Below are 20,457 nucleotides of genomic sequence, written 5' to 3' on the forward strand. Positions count from 1 at the left end.
TCATTATCTCTCATCACGAAACAAACAAGAGATGTTGCAACTCCAACCCACTTTAATCTTGTAATTAAACAAGAAACTAGATATAATCTTTCACTGAAATCAAACAAAAAGCGAGTCCGACTCAATCACTTAAACCAGAAAAATGGATCGGCTGACGTTGTTCTGAAACCAATCAGTAGCGGAGGGCAAAGAAAAAATGTGGTATGGCTTAAAAAATAAAATCTACAAGAACTGTGAATCGAACTCAAAATCTGCAGATAGAATAGAGGCAACACATCCACCACACCATGTCTTGTTTTATTATTATAATAGAAGATACGAGAACTTTTAAAAATAAGGTATGACTGAAGCTACACTAAATCATAATGGTTTGTCCACTGAAACCAATCACATGCTTTTGAGACGGGAGAGAGAGGAGTCGGTTTTGCGACTCGGTGGGCGCGGTGTCGTTCTCTTTCCACGTGATTGGTTCGTTTCACTGGTCTAGTTTTGATCGAAAAAATGTTAGGAACACAAATATGAAATTTGTTCGGTGATTAAATCTTTTAATTAGAAGATATAACAAAAAAACTAACTAAAAACATACCTCGGTATACGTGCCGCTGCATGCGCTGAGCCTGGCTGGGCGCGTATGTTTGCCGCGAGCTTCGCTCCGAAGCCTGGCTGCGGTCGCTTCTTTGCATGAGTAGAGCCGGGATGCATAGAGAAGCTAACCAAACAAACACTGCTTTATAACTCCACGGGTGCAGTTTCTCTATTCACCCAGTCTACCAAACACGCTGTTTCTCTTCTAATCTCTTTCTTAGCGCTCAAGACACACAGCCAACCGTCCCATTTCTCTGACATGTGAGCCCTGTAGGAGAGGGCCTTCACTCGTCACATGCGCTGACGCGCATCCCCCCGGCGTGGCGTGCGCTTTGATCTAGCTCTTCTTCTCGAATCCAGCCCGAGGCCTTTTTCTTCTGCGGTTTCATCCGTACCCATCCTGCACACGAAGCCTAGAATAGCCCTCCCCTGCTCCGCCACCTCCTCGGATCCCGACCACCCCACCCCCACCCCAGACAACAGGTTGATGGAGGCTAAGATGGGACGCTTCTTCGAGTCCGTGAGCAATTTCTTCACCGGAGGCGACCACATCCCCTGGTGCGACCGCGACCTCATCGCCGTGAGCGCTCTGGGAACTTTCCCCTCTGTGTTTTCTCTCCGTTGCCGTCCGAATCTTTGCAGATCATGAGGTTTTGTTGCTGTACCCCGCCAGTTCGGTGGGGACTAGGGTTAAATCATGTACTTGCAACCGAAGCATTCGAATGTTAAGTATAGCAGGAAGAGGGGGATAGGAGGAGTCAGGTGGGGATCATCGCCAGCAGTTGCTGTATTTTGGGGGTTCAAGCGCGTGGGTGCCTTTTTCATGCAAGCAAATAATTGTTTCTGTAATGTGTCCTTTCTGATGATGCCCTATTATAATTTCTTGGTAAAGGGGGTGGCACGCGGTTCAGTTTAGGTAGCATAGCATTGGCAGCCTACCCATTCAGCATCATGGCTGCCTTTTGAATCATGTTGGCATTTTGTTTCGAGCAGCTTGTTGTAGTCATGCAGAATTTGGTTTGGAGAGGTATATATGTCTAACTTTGCAATATCTACAATTGGGTCAAGAATTTTGTTGGCATTGTTTGCTATCATGAACTTTTAGCATTCATATTGGTGCAATTTGATGTCACTGAATATGTTTTTTCTATTGCTCCTTATGTTCTTGCTATTGCATTCAGTTCCCAAGGTTTTCCTAGTATGTAAACTCAGAGTTTAGCTGAGGACTTGCAATTTTGTTTGTCCTTAGGGCTGTGAAGGAGAGCTTGTCAATGCTGTAAATGAGGAACAAAGGAATGAAAGCCTTATGAGGTTGTCATGGGCCCTTGTGCACTCCAGGCAGACAGACGATGTAAACCGTGGAATCAGCATGCTTCAAGGTCTGATATCTTGTTTTGCACAGAAGGCAAAACTAACAGTTCTTAGATTTTTTATATTTTCTTTGGCCATAGGCTATTCTCAAACCTGTTTTGATCGGCCCATTTTGTTCTACAGCTTCTTTGGATAATTCTGCCAGTCCTCTGCAGACTAGGGAAAAGCTGTACTTGTTGGCTGTTGGATTCTACAGGATTGGCGACTACTCAAAAAGCAGGCAACTTGCAGATCGTTGTTTGGAGGTATGATTCCAGGACCATTTAGCTTCTAGAATGCTATATATGATGTATGGTTTCTTGATATCTTTTCAATATCTGTGCAGCCAAAATGGAATGTTTTCAGGATATGATTCATTTTTCATGCTATTTCTCTGCAACCAAACTCTTATGTTCCTTTGTACTAGTAAACTGCAATTGACCCAACCTGTATGTTTGTCCTGAGCCCATGTGGACTGTAACTAGAACTATTTCTTTGCTATACAATACAACACTATGATGGCTAAATTTCACTAAAAAAAATTCCTTTAATATATTTTTTAACTGAACTGTTCTTTTTTGCATATAAAGCTTAAATGGACATTATTCATTTTATAAGTAGCAGGCAAGCTACCATCCTATTGTGTGTTATCTTAGGGCCATCCTAATTGTAACATGTTTTCTGTTTTAGCAGTTTGACTTCTTCAACAATCATCACAACTGTACTTTTAAACAACTTTGTGCTTATATACAGTTATGTTGTGAAACAGATGACGTCAACAGGTTCTCTGATGTGTTCTATTAATTCATTCTGTAGACCCATCATCATCTCATTCTAGCTAGAGCCTGAAATCATGAATTGAAACTCATGACTATTTGGAGGCAGATGACCTGTTAGGCTGTTTGCCCTTGTCTACTATTGCATGAATCCTCCATTTTTTCTACAATAGAATATAATCTTTTATCACTTCGGCATTTATCTTGGGAACAACAGAAATAAATTATTAGATTCTGCTATGCCAATGTTCACATGTTACATGTGCCACATTTCAGAGAAGTGGTTTATTGAACATGGATTTGTTGTTTTTTAGTTTTTTTGGAATGCCCTTTGTGGAGTTCCTTTGGTCCCTTGGCCCCATGGGTTTGACACAAGGTTAGATCTGAGCTCTTCCAGAGTGGGTATCTCAGTGATGGCTCGGGCCCCCCTTGGAAGGGCACCTTCTTTGCCTTTGCTAGTGACTAAAGCACAATCTAACTGCTCTATAAAGGCACTGCTTGTGCCATTTTCTCTTATGAAAGTCTAGGAAAGGATGGATAAGAGGATGCATTAGGGAATCCTATGTAGGTATGGAATGGAATCTACTCCTAAACTTAGTTGTATTGGTATTGGCTTGCCACCTAGCTATCCGGTTGTTGGCCTCTCTTGGTCTCCTTCCCGTGGTGCTTCGATGCCAAAGTGTTTGGTGGTGGCTCATAGAAAGGGGGAGGTGACTCAATGACAGTTGTTCAAACGAGGCAACACACGTGCTACAATGGGTGGGACTAAGGGTCATGATCTTGTGAGTGTGAGCTTACTCCAAAACCCCGTCCTCGGTTCGGATTGCAGGCTGGAACTCACCTACATTGTAATCCCCAAAAGTGGAAGATGGTCTTAGTGCTAAATACTCCCTCTGTCCACGAGTGTCTTTTTGGGTTTGTCCTAAGTCATTATCAACTTTGACCGGTTATACCCGATGTTTCATAAGATTTTACAACATAAAAGTAAAATTACTAGATTCATCGTGACTAGAACTATCTTAATATGTAATCCTTTTAGTTTAAAATAATTTAATGTTATATACATTGTTGGTCAAAGTTTAAATAGTTTGACTTAGGATAAACCTAGAAAGACAAATTCATGTGGACGGTGGGAGCAGTAGAATGCGAGCCTTTATAACCCTGTTTGTTCTGGGAATTGACCCACTTAACTACTATACTCTTAGGGCAAGCATTTTATAAGTTCAAAACCCTAGCACCCATTCCCATTTTGGGCGGAACAGATCTATTAATTCTTCCATTCCAGTTAGTAAGAGGGATGTTGAACTAATAAATAGACCTAGCCTCTAAAAGAGAGTATCCTAAGCAATTGCAAGAATGGGGTTCATTGATATTTCTAGTATAGTAGATGCTATTGTGAATATGAACTAAATACATTATTTTTATTGAAGAAAAAATGTATTGTCTAAAGAAATAAAGGATAAAGAGAAACGGGAAATTGATTTGTAATCCATATTTCTGATTCTTTGTGTTGCAAAGAAAAGACATAAAAGAGCCTTTCTTATGGAAAAAAGCGGATTATCGTTTATTTTTAGGGGTAAAAAACTACAACGACGAGTGGATTATTCCTAAACTCAGCTCTATGCTATACTCGAGAGTAGGTGGAAACATTAACATATCTATCTTTTTAGCTCCCCTCCTGCCTATCCCTATGGATTTGAATCCAGATGCAAGGGCACCACTTCTCATATCTATTCGAATAGCAGGAATGATAATTGCAAAAAAAAACATATAAGACCAGAGATAATGGGAAAGAGGCTGACATAATCAAACTTAGTATAACCAGGGACATATGTTTCGTCTTTGAAAAATGAATCCTGAAATTCTGATGGTACGATGTCATTGGAGTGTAAATACAGAGTACATTCTGTAAAGCTCTACTACATGGTTGTATAAAAACCTAATTTCACTAGTGCAAAGATATTACTAGAGACATTTCATTCCATTTGGATCAACAGCTTCCAGTGAAGACAAAATGAGTTGGGCAGGAAGAGGAAGATAGTGCAGGAAAATGGGGTTTCAACCCACAACTTCTAGCGTGACGACCAGCACTCTAACTGTCTTAATAACTTAAATAATAGAAATAATAATCGAGATTCCTTGCCGACACTCTACTCTAATAAATAAAAAAATCATCTATTTAATGAATAACGTAAGATTCATTTAGTTATTGTTGCACCCCTTTGTGAAAGAGTAGAATGAGAAATAAGAGCTTAAGAAAAAGATAAGAGATACGGATGGTATCGCTGATTTGATTGAACAGAAGAAATTCCATCCCTCCTGAGCAGAACATTCACTTCTTGACACTCGATCTCCCTCCTATATGAACCATACAGGCAAGAGAAACCATGAACCAAAATAGAAGAATTTGGCCCGCCCATGATTAAATATTTCATAGTAGCCTCATTAGACCGTTTCGAACCGTAGACCTCGGTAAAACAGATCAAACATGTTATTATCGAAATGATTCATACTGTTTCAAAGATCCAACATACATTTTTCTGCATTGGGCTCTTTCATCAACTGATGTAAAGATCAGTTAATTTGCCATAGTTTTTCTTTAGGGAAAGATAATAAGATGGCTTCTTGAGCCAATGACATAAGATAGGGAATCTTTCTGATTGGTCTAATTGAGAGGAAAGATAGGATGGTATTAGTTACAATCACACAGAGAGAGGAAAGTCTCTTGATGTCCCACAAGAAGAAATGAACTTACTAATAGACAAGTCTCTGGAAGCCAATTTCGAAGTTAGTTCGATATTTATGACCAGCATCAAACAGTGGTCTAGTCATGCCTTAGATTCTTGCTTCAGCAACACAAGCAGGCGGACAAGTGTTATTCCAAACACGATTCTCGAATCCATCCTTGCAATACCTCGCCCTAACAACTTTATCTGGGGATAGTCCAACTTTAATTCATTCCTATTTCCTCTCCTGACAGATCAATCGGATCTTAAGGAGAAATCTCTTTACTTTACTCATTGGAAAGTGAGTTGCTTTCCTAACCTAAATTCAAGTGATGAAAGCATTTGGTTTGCAAAGAATTTGGCGAAAGTGCCTCTATCTTAGTTTGTTAGGTGGTCTGAGTAAGTGAGTAGCACTCCTCAGGTTCTGCAGCGAATTTCAGGCTGAGGTTAACAAAAATCCTCTTGTATGTCCCACACTAAAGCACAGGGCTAAGGCCTGGCTCCGGTCGTGGTCGTTCTCCTATGGGCTATGGTACCGGTGTGTGTGGGGTTTGGGGGTTTTGCTCGACCTGTTTCAGAAGGTATTCTTAATACAATGCCCGAGCTATTTTGCCCACCGTAGGGTGCAGGTCGAGTTTTTTTAGAATTTGTGAAAGGGTCTCTAGCTGGTTGGTTAGGTGGTTTGAGTAGCACTCCTCAGGTTCTGAGTTCGAATTCCAGTGGGAGCGAATTTCAGGTTAAGGTTAAAAAAGGTCACTTACTGGTTCCCCTGGTTGTGTGCACCATAGTTGTTAAAGCGTCCTTAAGGCGTCGCTTAGGCGACGCCTAAGCGCTACGACGTGCTCCAGCCGTAAGGTGTCCTGGTCGCCTTACTCCACACCTAAGGCGAGTGGGAGAGGCTGTCGGCGGCTGGTTTCTGCAGCGGCGCGGTGGCGACTCCAAAGGCGCGACAGCAGCGACGCCGACAGGAGAGAGAGAAACGCCAGCAGAGAGAGAGAGAGAGAGAGAGAGAGAGAGAGAGAGAGAGAGAGAGAGAGAGAGAGAGAGAGAGAGAGAGAGAGAGGGGAAGCGCCAGTGGAGAGGGGGGGAGAGGGAGGCGGATGTGATATCCTGGCCCCTGGGATGGTGATGTCCTGGCCCAAAGCTTAATAGAATTAATAAAGTACCCATACCAACAAGGTGCATCTTCTGTTTCAGAAGCCTATCTCGAAAGAACCTCCAAGTTAAGCGTGCTTGACTTGGAGCAATTTGGGATGGGTGACCAATCGGGAAGTTTTCTCGGGTGCGCATGAGTGAGGACAAAGTGTGCACAAAAGACCTGTGCTGGTCTGTGGGGACAATTTATGATCCTAGAGAGCTGCCAGGAGTAAGTACCGCCGTCCAGGGATTGGACGGGGTGTTACAAGTGGTATCAGAGCCGACCCTCGAGGTTTCACGGGCGTGTGTGGGCTAGGGGGTTCGGGTATATGGCGCATGGCGCATGTGGGCCCGGAGTGGTCACATGGCATGACATATGATGACACTAGACACACAGACATGGCTAAGAGGGGAGGTTCCTGGATTGGGGTTGACTGACGGAGGACGCCAGTCTTCTAAAGGGGGGGTGGATTGTGATATCCTGGCCCCTGGGATTGTGATGTCCTGGCCCAAAGCTTAATAGAATTAATAGAGTATCCATACCAACAAGATGCATATTCTTTTTCAGAAGCCTATCTCGAAACAACCTCCAAGTTAAGCGTGCTTGACTTACAGCAATTTGGGATGGGTGACCGATCGGGAAGTTTTATCGGGTGCGCATGAGTGAGGACAAAGTGTGCACAAAAGACCCGTGTTGGTCTGTGGGGACAATATATGATCATAGAGAGCTGCCAGGAGTAAGTACCGCCGTCCAGGGATTGGACGGGGTGTTACAGCGGCTGGGAAGACCCAGGGGGAGAGGGAGAGACCTGGGAGAGGCCGTTGGAGAAGGAGGCGGCTGGGAGAAATAGGGGGGAGTGGGCGGCGGTTGGGAAAAACATGGGGAGAGGGAGGCGGCTGGGTGAGGGCTTGCCGGCTAGGAGAGATGGAGAGAGGAAGTGGGCTTGACATAATTTTATTGGGCTAGTTGGGCTGATTTGTAGGCTAACTGGACTAGCTAGGCTAGTCTTTTTCTTTTTCTTTATCTTTTCCTATTTTTTATTAATATGTTTGTCCTCAATACTTTCTCATATATCAATATTTATTCTATTTTTAAATTTATTTAAGGCGTCGCCTCGCTTTACGCCTTATCGCTTAAAAGGTGAAAAGAGGGTCAGGCGCCTTACCTCGCCTTATCGCCTTAACAACTATGGTGTGCACCCGAGATAAGACTGGCCTATGGGGGCGGATCCTTGTTTAGGGGTTGGGAAGGCTCAAAGCACGAATAAAGATCTGGCCTATATGGGGCGGACCTTCATGCTACACGGGGGGCAGCTTTTGTGACCTTTCTCGATTGGGGTTCTGATTGAGCTTCTTTTTATATGGTACCGTGAGGGCAGTCTTTCCGCTACCGGCTGAGTTTTTTTTAGAATTTGGTATGTACTGGAAGCTAGCATAGCTGAAATTGTTTAGTATTGTATTAGGATATGTGTTTATTTTGCAAGACCACTGAGATTTTAAAATTTCCAATTTCTCAAGGATATTGTTGCCTTTGATACTATAATATGTAGCTTACATGATATTTGCCCTGTAGATTCAAAAATTTCAATTTGTCAAGGATAATGTTGTCTTGTGATATTCTAATATCTAACTTCAATGATTTATGTCCTGTAGATTCAAGCGGATTGGCGGCAGGCCATATCGCTGAAGAAGGCAATAGAAGATAAAATTGCCAAAGGTGAGACAACGTAATCAGCTGTGCTTGGCCACACTTGTTCTGATTAACTTGCATTGGATTCTTTGCAAACCAAATGCTTTGATCACTTGAACGCCCTCATCGGGGCCATGTTCATGAAATGCGGTGTAGAGCTAAAGTTATCTAGATAAATAAATTATTGTTACTTGCAGATGGTCTGATTGGAATAGGAATTGCGACAACTGCGGTCGGACTTCTGGTTGGTGGAATTGCAGCTGCTGTTGCCAGGAAGAAGTGAGGCCAATATATTGGATCGGCAGCTCATTGAACTAGGGGAGCTCCTGTCTCTGTAATTCCAACTTTTCTGTTGTTACCTTGGTGATATTACAGTTGAATTGCCACTCTTTATATGTACGAAGTGATCGTATGATAATGATAACACCATTGTGACATTATAGCTTTCATCGATCTGTCGTTTTATTCTCGCCAAATGGACCGCAGTAACAAATATCACCATTTCACTGAGCTCCCGTTTGTTTCCTTTCATTTCGTAACCTATTTTTAGAATGTCCACAACTTTCTAAAATTTGTATAGTTTATATATAAGCTTATTTTAAATTCATGAGGTGAGATATGGAAATTGATTTCATATATTTACATGCTTACACGTTACTTTTCTAACATATAAATTATAGCACTCTTATATTTGCTTCTCTATAGTATAAGTGTATAGTATAAGTGTGGTGTATAACTATGTCTCGTATGATTTAGTATAATATACAAATATATTTTATATATAAATATATTGACTTAATTAGTTTGAACGTTACTTTTCTAACATATAAATTATAGCACTCTTATATTTGCTTCTCTATAGTACAAGTGTGGTGTATAACTATGTCTCGTATGATTTAAGATAATATACAAATATATTATATATATAAATATATTAACTTAATTAGTTTGCGTTTAAATTATGATTATTAGAATGAAATTCAATTCCGACGAAACAAACAGAGTCGAACAGTTATGCACACGTGTGAACACCTGACATCAGTGCCATTTTGTTCAATCAACCAAGAACGAGCAAAGCTAAGTCGCAAACAACCTACAGGGCATCGTCCATCCTGCCATCCATGGTCATTCACTCACGCTACCTTGTTCTGTCCATTCATCTTGTACTCTCGAGGCTTCGGATCTTGTTCACCAGGATCCTAAGCATGTTATATGTGTCAGTTGGCTCATCACCTCTCTTTATGGTAAACCTCCTCAACTCATCTTCCACCAACTCTATCTTGATGACATTGTGGCGTCGTTTCCTCATGAGCGATTTTGAGGGTGTCCCTTATCTCCCTGGCATTGTCCAAGCCACTAACTTTGTGTTTTATTTCCCTGCATAGAAATGCTAAAAGCACATTAGTGGCCTAGACATTTTTATGAATTTGTTCATGTGGTTAGTCCCTTGATGAAGAGAACGACTGTGATACCAATTAAGAGCACCTAGAGGGGGTGAATAGATGTAATACCCTATGTCTATCAATTAAAGGTAACTTAGTTTATATTATTAATTTTTAATAGAAAGTAAAAAATATTGTTCTCAAAATAATAAAATAGTAATAAAAATAAATTGAACATTTTCTTAATTAAATAAAATTTTGTCAAGTGTTTGATGCATTCATGCCAAGACATAAATTTTGTTTGATGTATCCAATTTTTGGATTTAAGTTGGTGTGAAAATCTTATTTTATAAAATAACAAGGAGTTATTAAAAATATTATTTTTGGAATATACATAATAGATTTTATCTTTAATTAATTTATTCTTTGTGTGTTACGCCCAATTTATTAAAATAATAGATTTTTGTCTAAAATATTTAATATGAAAATTGTGCATTTTTAGTTATAAAATATTATTTTTAGATTTATTATATAACCTATTTAATAAAAAGAAAAGAAAAAGTTAAACAAAAAATTGAAACGCACACTCGGGCCGAAGCCCAGCCAAGCCTAACGGCTATCCCATGCCCCCACTCCTCTCCTCTGGTCTCTGTGGCTACGGGTCCCACCTTGCAGTAGCTCCCTTCTTCCCCTACGCCTAACGGCTATCCCATGCCCCCACTCCTCTCCTCTGGTCTCTGTGGCTACGGGTCCCACCTTGCAGTAGCTCCCTTCTCCCCCTACGCCAATTTCTGCTTGCGCTAGATGTAGAGGTGGGCACTTTTTTTAGCATAAACCGAAAACCGAACCGAACCGTACCGAACCGAACCGAAATTTTGGTTTTTTCGGTAGTTCGGTTCGGTTTCGGTTTTTGAATCTCAGAAGTTCGGTTTTCGGTATCGTAATCGGTTTTCACCGTATACCAAACCGAAATACCAAAAAACCGAATACCAAACTTTATCAATTCTAAAATTTGACTTTTCGATTATGTGAACTAAATGTGTGAAGCAATTAAATTGTTATTCACTTATTTATATGTGATGTATGATGTATCTCTAAATATTTGTACCTATATAATTTTTACTTTTTAAAATTATGTGTAATCTATCATATAAACTTTTTGTATGTGTTGTTTTGAGTATAAGTTTGGTATTCGGTTTTTACCGAAAAACCGAAGTAAAAAACCGAAACCGAAGTTCTCGGTTTTCATTTTCTAGAAAACCGATTGGTTTCTAATATCTAGAAAACCGAAGTTTTTTAAAACCCAAAAACCGAACCGAAATTTTTTAAAAAACCGAATGCCCAGCCCTAGCTAGATGCTTCGACGGACGCAGCCGGCGTAGCTACTAGCTAGGTAGAAGATGGTGGATGCACATGCACCCACGAAAATTCGAAGGTACAAGATGGTCGATGCACATGCATCCATGAAAATTTGAAAAACTAGTGATATAGACCATTTTTTCACCATATATGCACCACTTATAAGTTATTACTATGCACCCTCAAGGTATTTGCACCCTCTTCTGATTCACTCTAGCTTCTCCACTAGCAGCAGCCACACCGGTTCACCTGCACGCCGCCGGACGATGCTCGCTCTACACCTGTGTGTCGAGCCGCTCCTGTGACCGCAGCTCGGACACGTGCCTGCCTGCACAGCTCGCCCAGGGCGCCGCCGGCTTCGCTCCCACCGATTCGGTCCCATGCCGTGCCAGCCCGTTCGTTGTCAGCTCACAGTTAGTGGACACGACACCACTTCCACGCCGACCTCACACCTTTCCCCTTCCATACATCTAGGGGGTCACTTTTATGGCCCCAAGTGGCCTAGGAGCCATTGAAGTCCCATTTGAAAGGCCCTGGTTGCCTTTTGTCTATAGGTGCACTGGACTGTCCAGTGGAGCACCGGACAACCAATATGCAACAACCAACGAATTGCTTGATTGGATGCCTTCCTTTTTGGGGTGGGCACCGGACTGTGCGGTGACACACCGAACATGTTCGACGACCCTTCCCAACCGTTGCTATACTAACATGGTCGGCACTGATCGCGTGGCCGACCGTTGGCGCGGGCGAAGAGCCATTGCTCGCCTGGTGCACTAGACATGTCCGGTGCACATTGGACTGTCCGATGATTTTTTTGCCAGCGAGCCTCGACGTTTTCCCGAGAGCGACTAGTTGGGCCAGCCGACCAGGCTAGCACTGCACACCGGACCGTCCGGTGTTGCCCAGTCTGGCCCAACTTCTCTTGTCTTGAGCCAAACTTTGACCCTTCTTTTTACCTCATCTTGAGAACTTTCCTAGCACTTAGATGAACATTGTTAGCACCTAAAACAATTGACTAAGTGCTAGAAACATACCTTTATCACTTGGATTCATAGGGGTTTGCAATATGCCCATTCTCAAGCCCAAAAGTGCTTTTCTTATTTTCCTCAATCTTTTGGACTTGATTACCTCAATTTGCTTTTCTAAACATCTGTGGTCATGCTCATATGAGGAGTGTTAATTGATAGTGGTGTGTTGAGCAGTTAATCACCAAAACACTTAGAAATAGCCCAAAGGAATATTTCCCTTTCAACACCATAAAATCTTGCTAGATCACATTTCAAAAGCAGAAAGAACTAGCAGCCGAAACATACAATAGCCAACCAAAAGAGATATTTTAATAGTCACTTAGAGGGGGGTGAATAGGTAAAACCTGAAATTTAACACTTAAAACAAAACTTGATCCCAAATTAGAGGTTAGAGCAAGATATAAGTTAATCGGAGTAGGGGGGTAAGTTCTTGCAATGTGTTGCTCTTAACAATGTGGAATGAACCTTGAAGCAACATTTTGAATGGCCGATTTGGGGGTGTTTATATAGATCCCCAAACCCAAACTAGCCGTTGGAGAAAAATTGTTGCTTTCTATGTGAGCGCGGACCATCTATGGGTTTCAGCTAGACCATCCGCAGCTTCCACATGTACTTGCTATTGGAGAACTAGTCGTTGAAGCCTCTCTGATGTCAGTCACACACCAGATCATCCGCCCTAGCACACCAGAACGTCCACGGCTTCCGCGTGGACTATTGGAGCAACCCTGTCCTAGTGCACCGGATTGTCCACTCTACGTGCTAGACCATCCACAAGTGTGTCGGACCATCCGCGGGAGCACCCAAATCATCCATAGGCAGCGTGAATTTCTTGAACCTTGAGTTGCTTTTCTCAGGCTTTTCTTGTCTTATGTATTGGACTTTGCTTGATGTTGATAAGTCTTCAAGGAGTCTTCAAGGAGTCTTCCAATGTTTTCTTTGAGGTGTAGCTCCCTTAATTCGTTAGTCCAAAACCACTTCACATCCTGTGAACTATAAACATAAATACTAGAAAATACATCAGTCCATAGGTTATTTTGATCATCAAACACCAAAATTATTTAATCAAATGGGTTGAGGTCCATTTTCCTTACAGGCGTCCTATAGCTCTTCATGCTTCTTTGATATCTCCAAGGTAGCATATCTAGGTCGGAGTTAAATCCTATAACCACATGCACAAGCGTGTTGAGGTGGTCCTCACCAACCTCGCCTGGTGCCACACTCGTTTGGTCCGTGCCATGTGGACGTCCGAGAAGATGCCGATACTCCATGGTACTGAGCTATAGACGATGCATGTACCAGAGCAACCATAATGCCCTCCTAGTAACATTGCTGACAGAAATAACATAGGTGCCTAGCAGCGTTGCGGAGTCATGAGTAGAGAGGGTCCTGAATCCTCTGGTAGGATCTATCATCTCTCAGATATGCACCCGAGTGATGTAGTAATTGTCCTAAAAAGGCTCTATAATCTATTGCATGATGTAGAGGGGCTAAACATTGTTGCCCACCTCTTACAACACATCCTGGAGCATTGTGGAGAAATAGCTCGATTCATATATGGAAATATGAAGCTCAAAAGCAAGCTCCATCACACCATGCCCATCCCCTTGGTCGTGTGGGGCTTTTGCGGCGACAGGGAGGATTCGTGAGCTCCCAGATCGAGCTCCGGCGAAGGATGGCGGCGGCAAGGAGCGGCGACACGGGGACAACAGATTAGGGGGGCACATAGGAGCATGGGGGATGGGGCAATTGGCTCGGTGTGCATAGGGGTGCTTTTATAGGCTGAGAGGGAGGGACAGGGGCGTCGAGGGGTGATGGGAAGTCGACAACGCCCTAAATGGTGGCGGAGATTGGGGGGAAACACCACTAACATAAGTGGGGAAGGAGGAAAAGGTGGCAACAGATTCCACATGGGGTGGCAAGCCGATGTGGGCAGGCGATGCACGGGCGACACATAATCGACGAGTAACGACGCGTGCATGCAAAAAAGAGGAGAGGGTGGGAGAAAGAAGGTGATGTCGACATGTGGGCCGCACAAGCCGGTGAGAGAGATGGATGAAGGAGGACACACAGTGATTCCATTTTTTATTCTTTTCTAAAACTCAATATATATATTCCAAAAAATATAATAAATCAAAAATATTATTAGCAAATAAAAACATTTTTTTTCCAAAATATTGTTGTCACAATTAACTATTATTTTATAAAATGTAGTTTTTTCTCATAAAATTAAATCCAAAAATTGGATACAAAAATGAATTCCATAAAAAAATATGCTTTGGCATGAATATTTCAAACACTTGGTAAAATTTTAACTATTTATGAAATTATTAAATTATTTATATCCCATTTTCATTGTTTGAAAACATAAATATTTTTCCTTGCTAATGAAAATTAATAAATTAAATTAGATTGCTTTTAGGCGATGGATTTAGGGTGGCTCCAACAAGGGCCCCTAAAGCCTCCTCTACTCTAAATATAGAGGATCAAATGGTCTTCTACGCTCTACAGCAGCGTCCTCGAAACGGTCCTCTAAATTTGGAGGACGCTGCTAGATTTTCTATATATAGAGTTTCTCTAAACGGTCATCTATCCATTTGAATACTTTAAATAACTGGTTTAGCAAAACTAAAATATGTACAATACACTTGAGAGTATGACAAATATGTATGTATAAAAAATAAAAAATAAAAATATCTCTAATATAGGTATTTGCGTATAGAGAACGTGATTTAGATGGCGTTGTTGGAGAGGAAGGAGATATAGAGGATGAAATCTTTTAGAGGAGAATGTAAATAACGGATATAGAGGATGGATATAGATGACGTTGCTGAAGACAACCTTATACATTTTATGCCAATTCTTGGAACAACCTGGTTTATGTCTAGCACTAGCGGCATCAAAAGAGAGATACTTGGCCTACCAAAGTCTCGAATGGTACAATTAACAATGACTAGAAAAGTTAAAGCTTTAGGGAAATTTTTTTGCTGCAGTCCGGTTGCAAACCAAAATGTTTGCAGCCTCTCACAAAAAGGAGAATAGATTTCACCCGCAGAAGCAATAACACAACTAAGTGATGTCTATCTTCCTTTTTATGAGGGACTGCAAACATTTTAGTTTGCAGTCGGACTGCAGCAATTTTTTTTCCAGCTTTAGTGCCTTCTATAGTTGTAGATGTCAAATTGGCCACACCACCTTCTTTGATGAGCTTGCACTACGGTCTCAACTTGAGCCAACAAGGATCACTCGTGGCCATGCTCATTCACTCACGGCCTACTAGAGTGAGCAAGATGGAATTGTAGTATCCGGAAGTGTCGCCGTTGACGTCGCTGGTAACCGTCGTGCGGTACCTGACCTTGTACTCCTCCTTCACCTTCTTCATGTCGATCTCGGCGCGCGAAACGATCACCCTCGTCAGGGATTCTTCATCCGTACCGAGCCCGACGATGGACCTCCGGATCACCTGGAACAACAAAAAGGCCATCAGAAATGAACGAGTTGATATATACTGAACTGAACTGAACTGAAGGATTGGGTTACCTCCGCGAAGTGCTTCTCCGGCGACGTCAAGCACCACACCGCTGTCTTGAGCATCGCCGCGAGCTGGTCGCTGCGGCGTTCCTCCAGTACCTCGTCGAAGGCCTTGCCACGGTCCTGCCTGTACCGCTCGAACGTGGCCTGCAGCTGCTGCTTGCTCCTGGAGCTGACGATGCGCACGACTTGGCCGTGCAGCAGCTGCTTCCTGGCCACCACCGCGTCGTGCAGCTCCGCGGCCTCCGCCCTCGCCAGCTCGTCGTCGACGAGATCGCCGGAGTACCGGTACGAGCTCACCAGGCGCACCAAGAACTGCAAGACAGACACCCGGCCAAGAAACGTCAGGATTTGCCTGCACTGCACTGCACTGCACACGATGACAGCCGGCAGGCAGGAGCCGGCGGCGGCCTCGCCTGCTTGACGCGGGGGTCCTTGTAGAGCGGGCACGCGGCGACGTCCTCCTCGAGGGAGGCGGGGTACGACTCGCGGTAGGCCTTCCTGACGGCGACGAGGTGGTCCGGCGTCGACGCGCAGGCGACCTCGATGAGCACCCACACGTACCGCTCGCCCTTCTTCTTCATGGCCTTGTGGGCAAGCTTGGCGTCACGCGCCGCCGGGTCCGCCGTCCACAGCATCATCGCGCTCTGACAGGAGAAGGCACAGGATTACTGTCAGTGTCAGGTAGGTCGGGTCGGCAATCATCCAAGCCATCGAATGACCTTGGAATTATTACCCGGAAGTCGCCGGAGAGCACGGAGTGGAGTCTGTCGAGGAGGGATTCGTTGTAGCGGCCCGCGTAGGCCGCGGCGATCTCCGCGCGCTGCGCCGCCGTCCGGTGGCCCAGTATCTCCATCAGCGCCTTCTTGTCGGGGCCCCATCCTGTCCCCAACACGTCGAGCAACCTCAACCTCCCGATTCTCAAAGGCAACAAAACATGCAAGAGGGAGACGAGGCGCGATACAGCATCGTTGCACAACCCAGCTAGTGGTTAGTTACAGGCTTACAGGAGCTCGAAATACCTTGCACTGCTGCTTTCCTAATGTTCTCGGCGTCCTCGGTTGCGGAAGGGACGGGGTCGGGGACGGAGATGGAGGCCATGGATAAAGGTGCAGAAGCCTCCGCCGGTGCTGCTACGTACTCCGCCACCTGAGAGAGCTGCTGATGCGTCGGAGAAGAAGTGGAGGAAGAGAAGGTTGAGGGGAGGGATGTTATGGATGCACTCCTGCAGGCGGCGGCAGCAGCAGCGCCAGCGCATGGCACACGCGCAGAGACACCCAGAGCTCCACCTAGGATGAGCATGAGCGCTGCCAGTTTTCTCATGGTGTGTTGTTTTACCTGACATGCATGGTTGACGATCGATTGCCGTTTCGATTCGCGTTTTTTATTTAGGCTATAAATTGCTACTAGGAGAATTAATGTGTGATCCAAATTGAAACGGACAGCCTTTTGAGCTGCATCAAAATCTTATAATAACGCACACTGACAAAAAAATAAAGAAATAACGAACTGCATCAAAGTTTTATGTTCAGTCTAATGTGATCCTCGTTTAGCGCACCCACTTTTTTCAAAAAGAAAAGAAATAAGCTATAGTTTACCGCTGTTTGGTTTAGAGTTAACATTATTCTGCGTTCAACTAACAAAAAAAAAAAAGGATACTAGTACTAGTAGTTTGTTCATGTGGTTTTGCATCAATGTTTTTCCGCGAGTGTTCTATGACTTCAACCAGCATATGCACCATTTTGGTATCGGACAACATTATTTTAAAAAGAATTTTATAACGAAGTTTGGGAAAACTTAACTTCATTTTAGAGAATAGGATAGGGAATGCATAAAATGATGTCTAGTGACAAAAGGGAAGTGACGAAAAAAACTTCAAAAACACTGTTCGTTGCTTAGCCTATAAGCTAGGTTCTGTGTCATATATCATCAAATTAAAAGGGACTCGCTCGTCTTGTGTAAAAAAATAAAAAGATAAAAAAAACAAGGATTTTCAATGAAAAGCTGAGGAAAAGCTCACTAGCTACTGTTTAAAGATAATATGCGTTTCACCTTTCAGCTTGTGTATGGAATACAGGAAGGAACATCATGGGCTGGAGAACAAACAAACAATATTAAGAACCTTCTTTCCAACATATATATGCTTGCACCTTCTTCTTTTTTCCCCTGCACGCGAAACGCACGCATTTGTTTAGTCGATCACTTGTCAAAGTTCTTTTCCAAAGAGGCCGGGCACTGCATGCATGCTACCCAGCAGGATCTTAGCGCCAAAGCAATTGCTACAAGTGTTTGCAGGAGATCGTGCTGTGTGCCTCGCCGTGGTCGTGTTTGTGTGCTACTGTACTACTGCTTTCTATCGTCTCCGTGGTCGTGTTTGTGCATTGCGTACCCTGCGACGATGATATGATGCGAACTTTGTTTCTGTTGTCGAGCGGATCTCTTAACATTTGCAGCTGATGAGTCGTCGTACGTGTTTCTGAGGTCGATAAGAAGATGTGCGAGAGTTTCTTTACTACGAACGTTCGCTATATAAAATAAAATAAAAATGTTGCATTGTCCACTCGATCGAGGATCCACTGATCGCATTCCAAGAAACTCGTTGATGGGCATTTTGGGGTTGGGGCCCTTGGGGGAGGACTGTTCATGGGCTCGGCACGTTATCATTATTAGCTGGACAAGTAGCAACGGTAAATGAGAGACTACAACGGCATGCGGCCACATACACAAGATCATCTTTAGGGTGTGTGATCGTATATTTAGTCGTGCAAAACACTAAAACATCATTGTTTAATTACAGAGTGTGAGTTTGAAATAAAAGATAAGATAGAAAAGCTACGAGAGATAGCCTTATGTTGTGACATATGAACTTCAGTTTCTCTGATGGAACACTAGTACAATTTGGCTCTATACAAGCGGTAGACTTTTTACATCACAGGCGGTTCGGTTAGAAAACCGCCTGTGACGTCCCAGGCGGTTCAGTACGCCTGTGATGTAATAGTATCACAAGCGGTTTTTGTTTAGGACCGCCTGTGGTGCTCTATCCTTTTCACAAACGGACCCTAAGGAAAAACCGCATGTGATTGTAAAAATATGAAAATACAATTTAAATATGAAAATAATTTTAATTTTTAACAGAAATATGCAAATACAATTTAAATGAATTAATATTTATTTTTTAACAATAATATGCAAATACAATTTAAATAAATTATAATAGCACACATAGATAACTAGAGAGATTTTAAATTAATTGGCAACCACAATTCATAGTCGATCATACATGATAACAAATACAATTTGATTCATACAATTTTTCATGAACTACCATTTTTCCGCATGTATGGCTTTAAGTTCTTATCAATTTTCTTTTCCACACGCTTGATTCTCTCTGGACCGTTAAAGACGAACATCTCTTCATACTTATTGTATTCCTCATCTTGGTCTCCCACATTCTCAACTCCAACAATTTTTTGCTTTCCAGAAATAACTACATGCATCTTCTCATCTGCTGGATCGAGTACATAGAACACTTGTGCAACACATTCGGCGAGAACCCACGGGTCATCTTTATATCCTACTTTCTTTAAGTATACCAGTGTGAGTTCGTAGTTATCCACTATCACCCCACGGGATGTTGTACCCATTGGCACTTAAATAAGGGTATTTTCATGCTTGGGCCATAATCAAGTTCCCATATTTCCTCTATGAATCCAAAATATGTGGTCTTCTGTCCATGTAGGTCAAAAGCATCGATACGAACACCGCTATTTTGTGCAACACTTTTCATGTCTTTTGATTTAGTGTAGAATGTGTACCCATTGATGTCATATGCTTGCCATGATGTCACAAAACACGATGGCCCAGAAGCCAAATTCTTCATTGTTTTCTCTTCCAAAGAGTCTCCGAATGGGATGTTTTTGTCCATTAACCATTCGCTGAAACGATGTTTGTGCTCCCTCATGATCCAGTCCTCTGTGCGGTTCTGATTTTCTTTACGAAGCTCATCTAGGTGTTCCTCTATGTAAGGCTCGGCTATCGTGAGATGTTGTAGTACACTACCATGAGCACAATGTACTAGCTTGTAATCCTCAACACGAAAAGTTTTCTTGCCCATTCTCCCTCTCCCACATAGTTTACCCTCATGTTTAGGTACAGGCACACCTATCATTGTTCCGTCACTGATGTAATCTATACAGCTCTCAATCACTTCTTCTGTAGTGTATCCCTCCATGATTGAACCCTCTGGGTGAGCGCGATTTCGCACATAACCTTTTAATACTCCCAGGTATCGCTCCAACTGAAACATATGATGTAAATATAGTGGCCCTAATATTTTTATCTGATCCATGAGATGTATGATTAGGTGTACTTGCATATCAAAAAATGATGGAGGAAAACACATTTCAAGCTTGCACATAGTCTCGATGATGTATGCCTTTAGATAGTCCAAGTCTTCTAAAGCTATTACTTTTTGTGAAACCTCTCTTGATTTCAATAATTGTCTGAGTTTCAAATCTGGTAGCTTATTGTTGTGTTGCTTCTCATATCCGTTTAATCTAAAATTAATTACGGTATTCGCAAAAAAATGAATTTTTTTACTTTGTTTACAGACATTGTTTTTTTTTGAAGTAAAAGTTACTGTAGGTAGGCCTATAGTATTTTATTGCTTAAGAAAACCAGAGTGAGGGTGAAGATACAGGAGGGTGAGTACATAAAAGAATTAGAGTTACAGAACAGAATAAAGAAGCCAGGTTCTAATTTTATCTCCTATTACTGGCTTAACTCGATGACTAAGAAGGTTCATTTCAGATTTGAACATAGCACGACAACCTTCCACCGTGGGCGGAATCTCATTGAACACCCAATTATTTTTCTACATTTCCAGATGCCCCAGGT

The 20,457-nt window shown here is 42.6% G+C and overlaps 2 protein-coding genes across 2 annotated transcripts; one reads left to right on the forward strand and one right to left on the reverse strand.

The window, feature by feature from the left end:
* Positions 1-830: 830 nt before the first annotated feature.
* On the forward strand, positions 831-8,701 carry LOC100285909 (uncharacterized). Its single transcript, NM_001158798.1, is given in 5 exon segments — positions 831-1,165; positions 1,835-1,964; positions 2,080-2,201; positions 8,228-8,291; positions 8,462-8,701. Coding segments are annotated over 5 exon segments (495 nt in total). The 5' UTR covers positions 831-1,072; the 3' UTR covers positions 8,548-8,701.
* Positions 8,702-14,822: 6,121 nt separating this feature from the next.
* On the reverse strand, positions 14,823-17,144 carry LOC103635552 (annexin-like protein RJ4). Its single transcript, XM_008657979.4, has 5 exons — positions 16,584-17,144; positions 16,298-16,443; positions 15,978-16,208; positions 15,571-15,876; positions 14,823-15,493 (listed from the first exon to the last, which is right to left on the reverse strand). The coding sequence occupies exons 1-5, from the start codon at positions 16,882-16,884 to the stop codon at positions 15,293-15,295; spliced, it is 1,185 nt and encodes a 394-aa protein (XP_008656201.2). The 5' UTR covers positions 16,885-17,144; the 3' UTR covers positions 14,823-15,292.
* Between the last annotated feature and the right edge of the window lie 3,313 nt (positions 17,145-20,457).

This window comes from Zea mays, chromosome 8 (genome assembly GCF_902167145.1).
Source record: "Zea mays cultivar B73 chromosome 8, Zm-B73-REFERENCE-NAM-5.0, whole genome shotgun sequence".
In the NCBI taxonomy this organism is placed as follows: Eukaryota; Viridiplantae; Streptophyta; class Magnoliopsida; order Poales; family Poaceae; genus Zea; species Zea mays.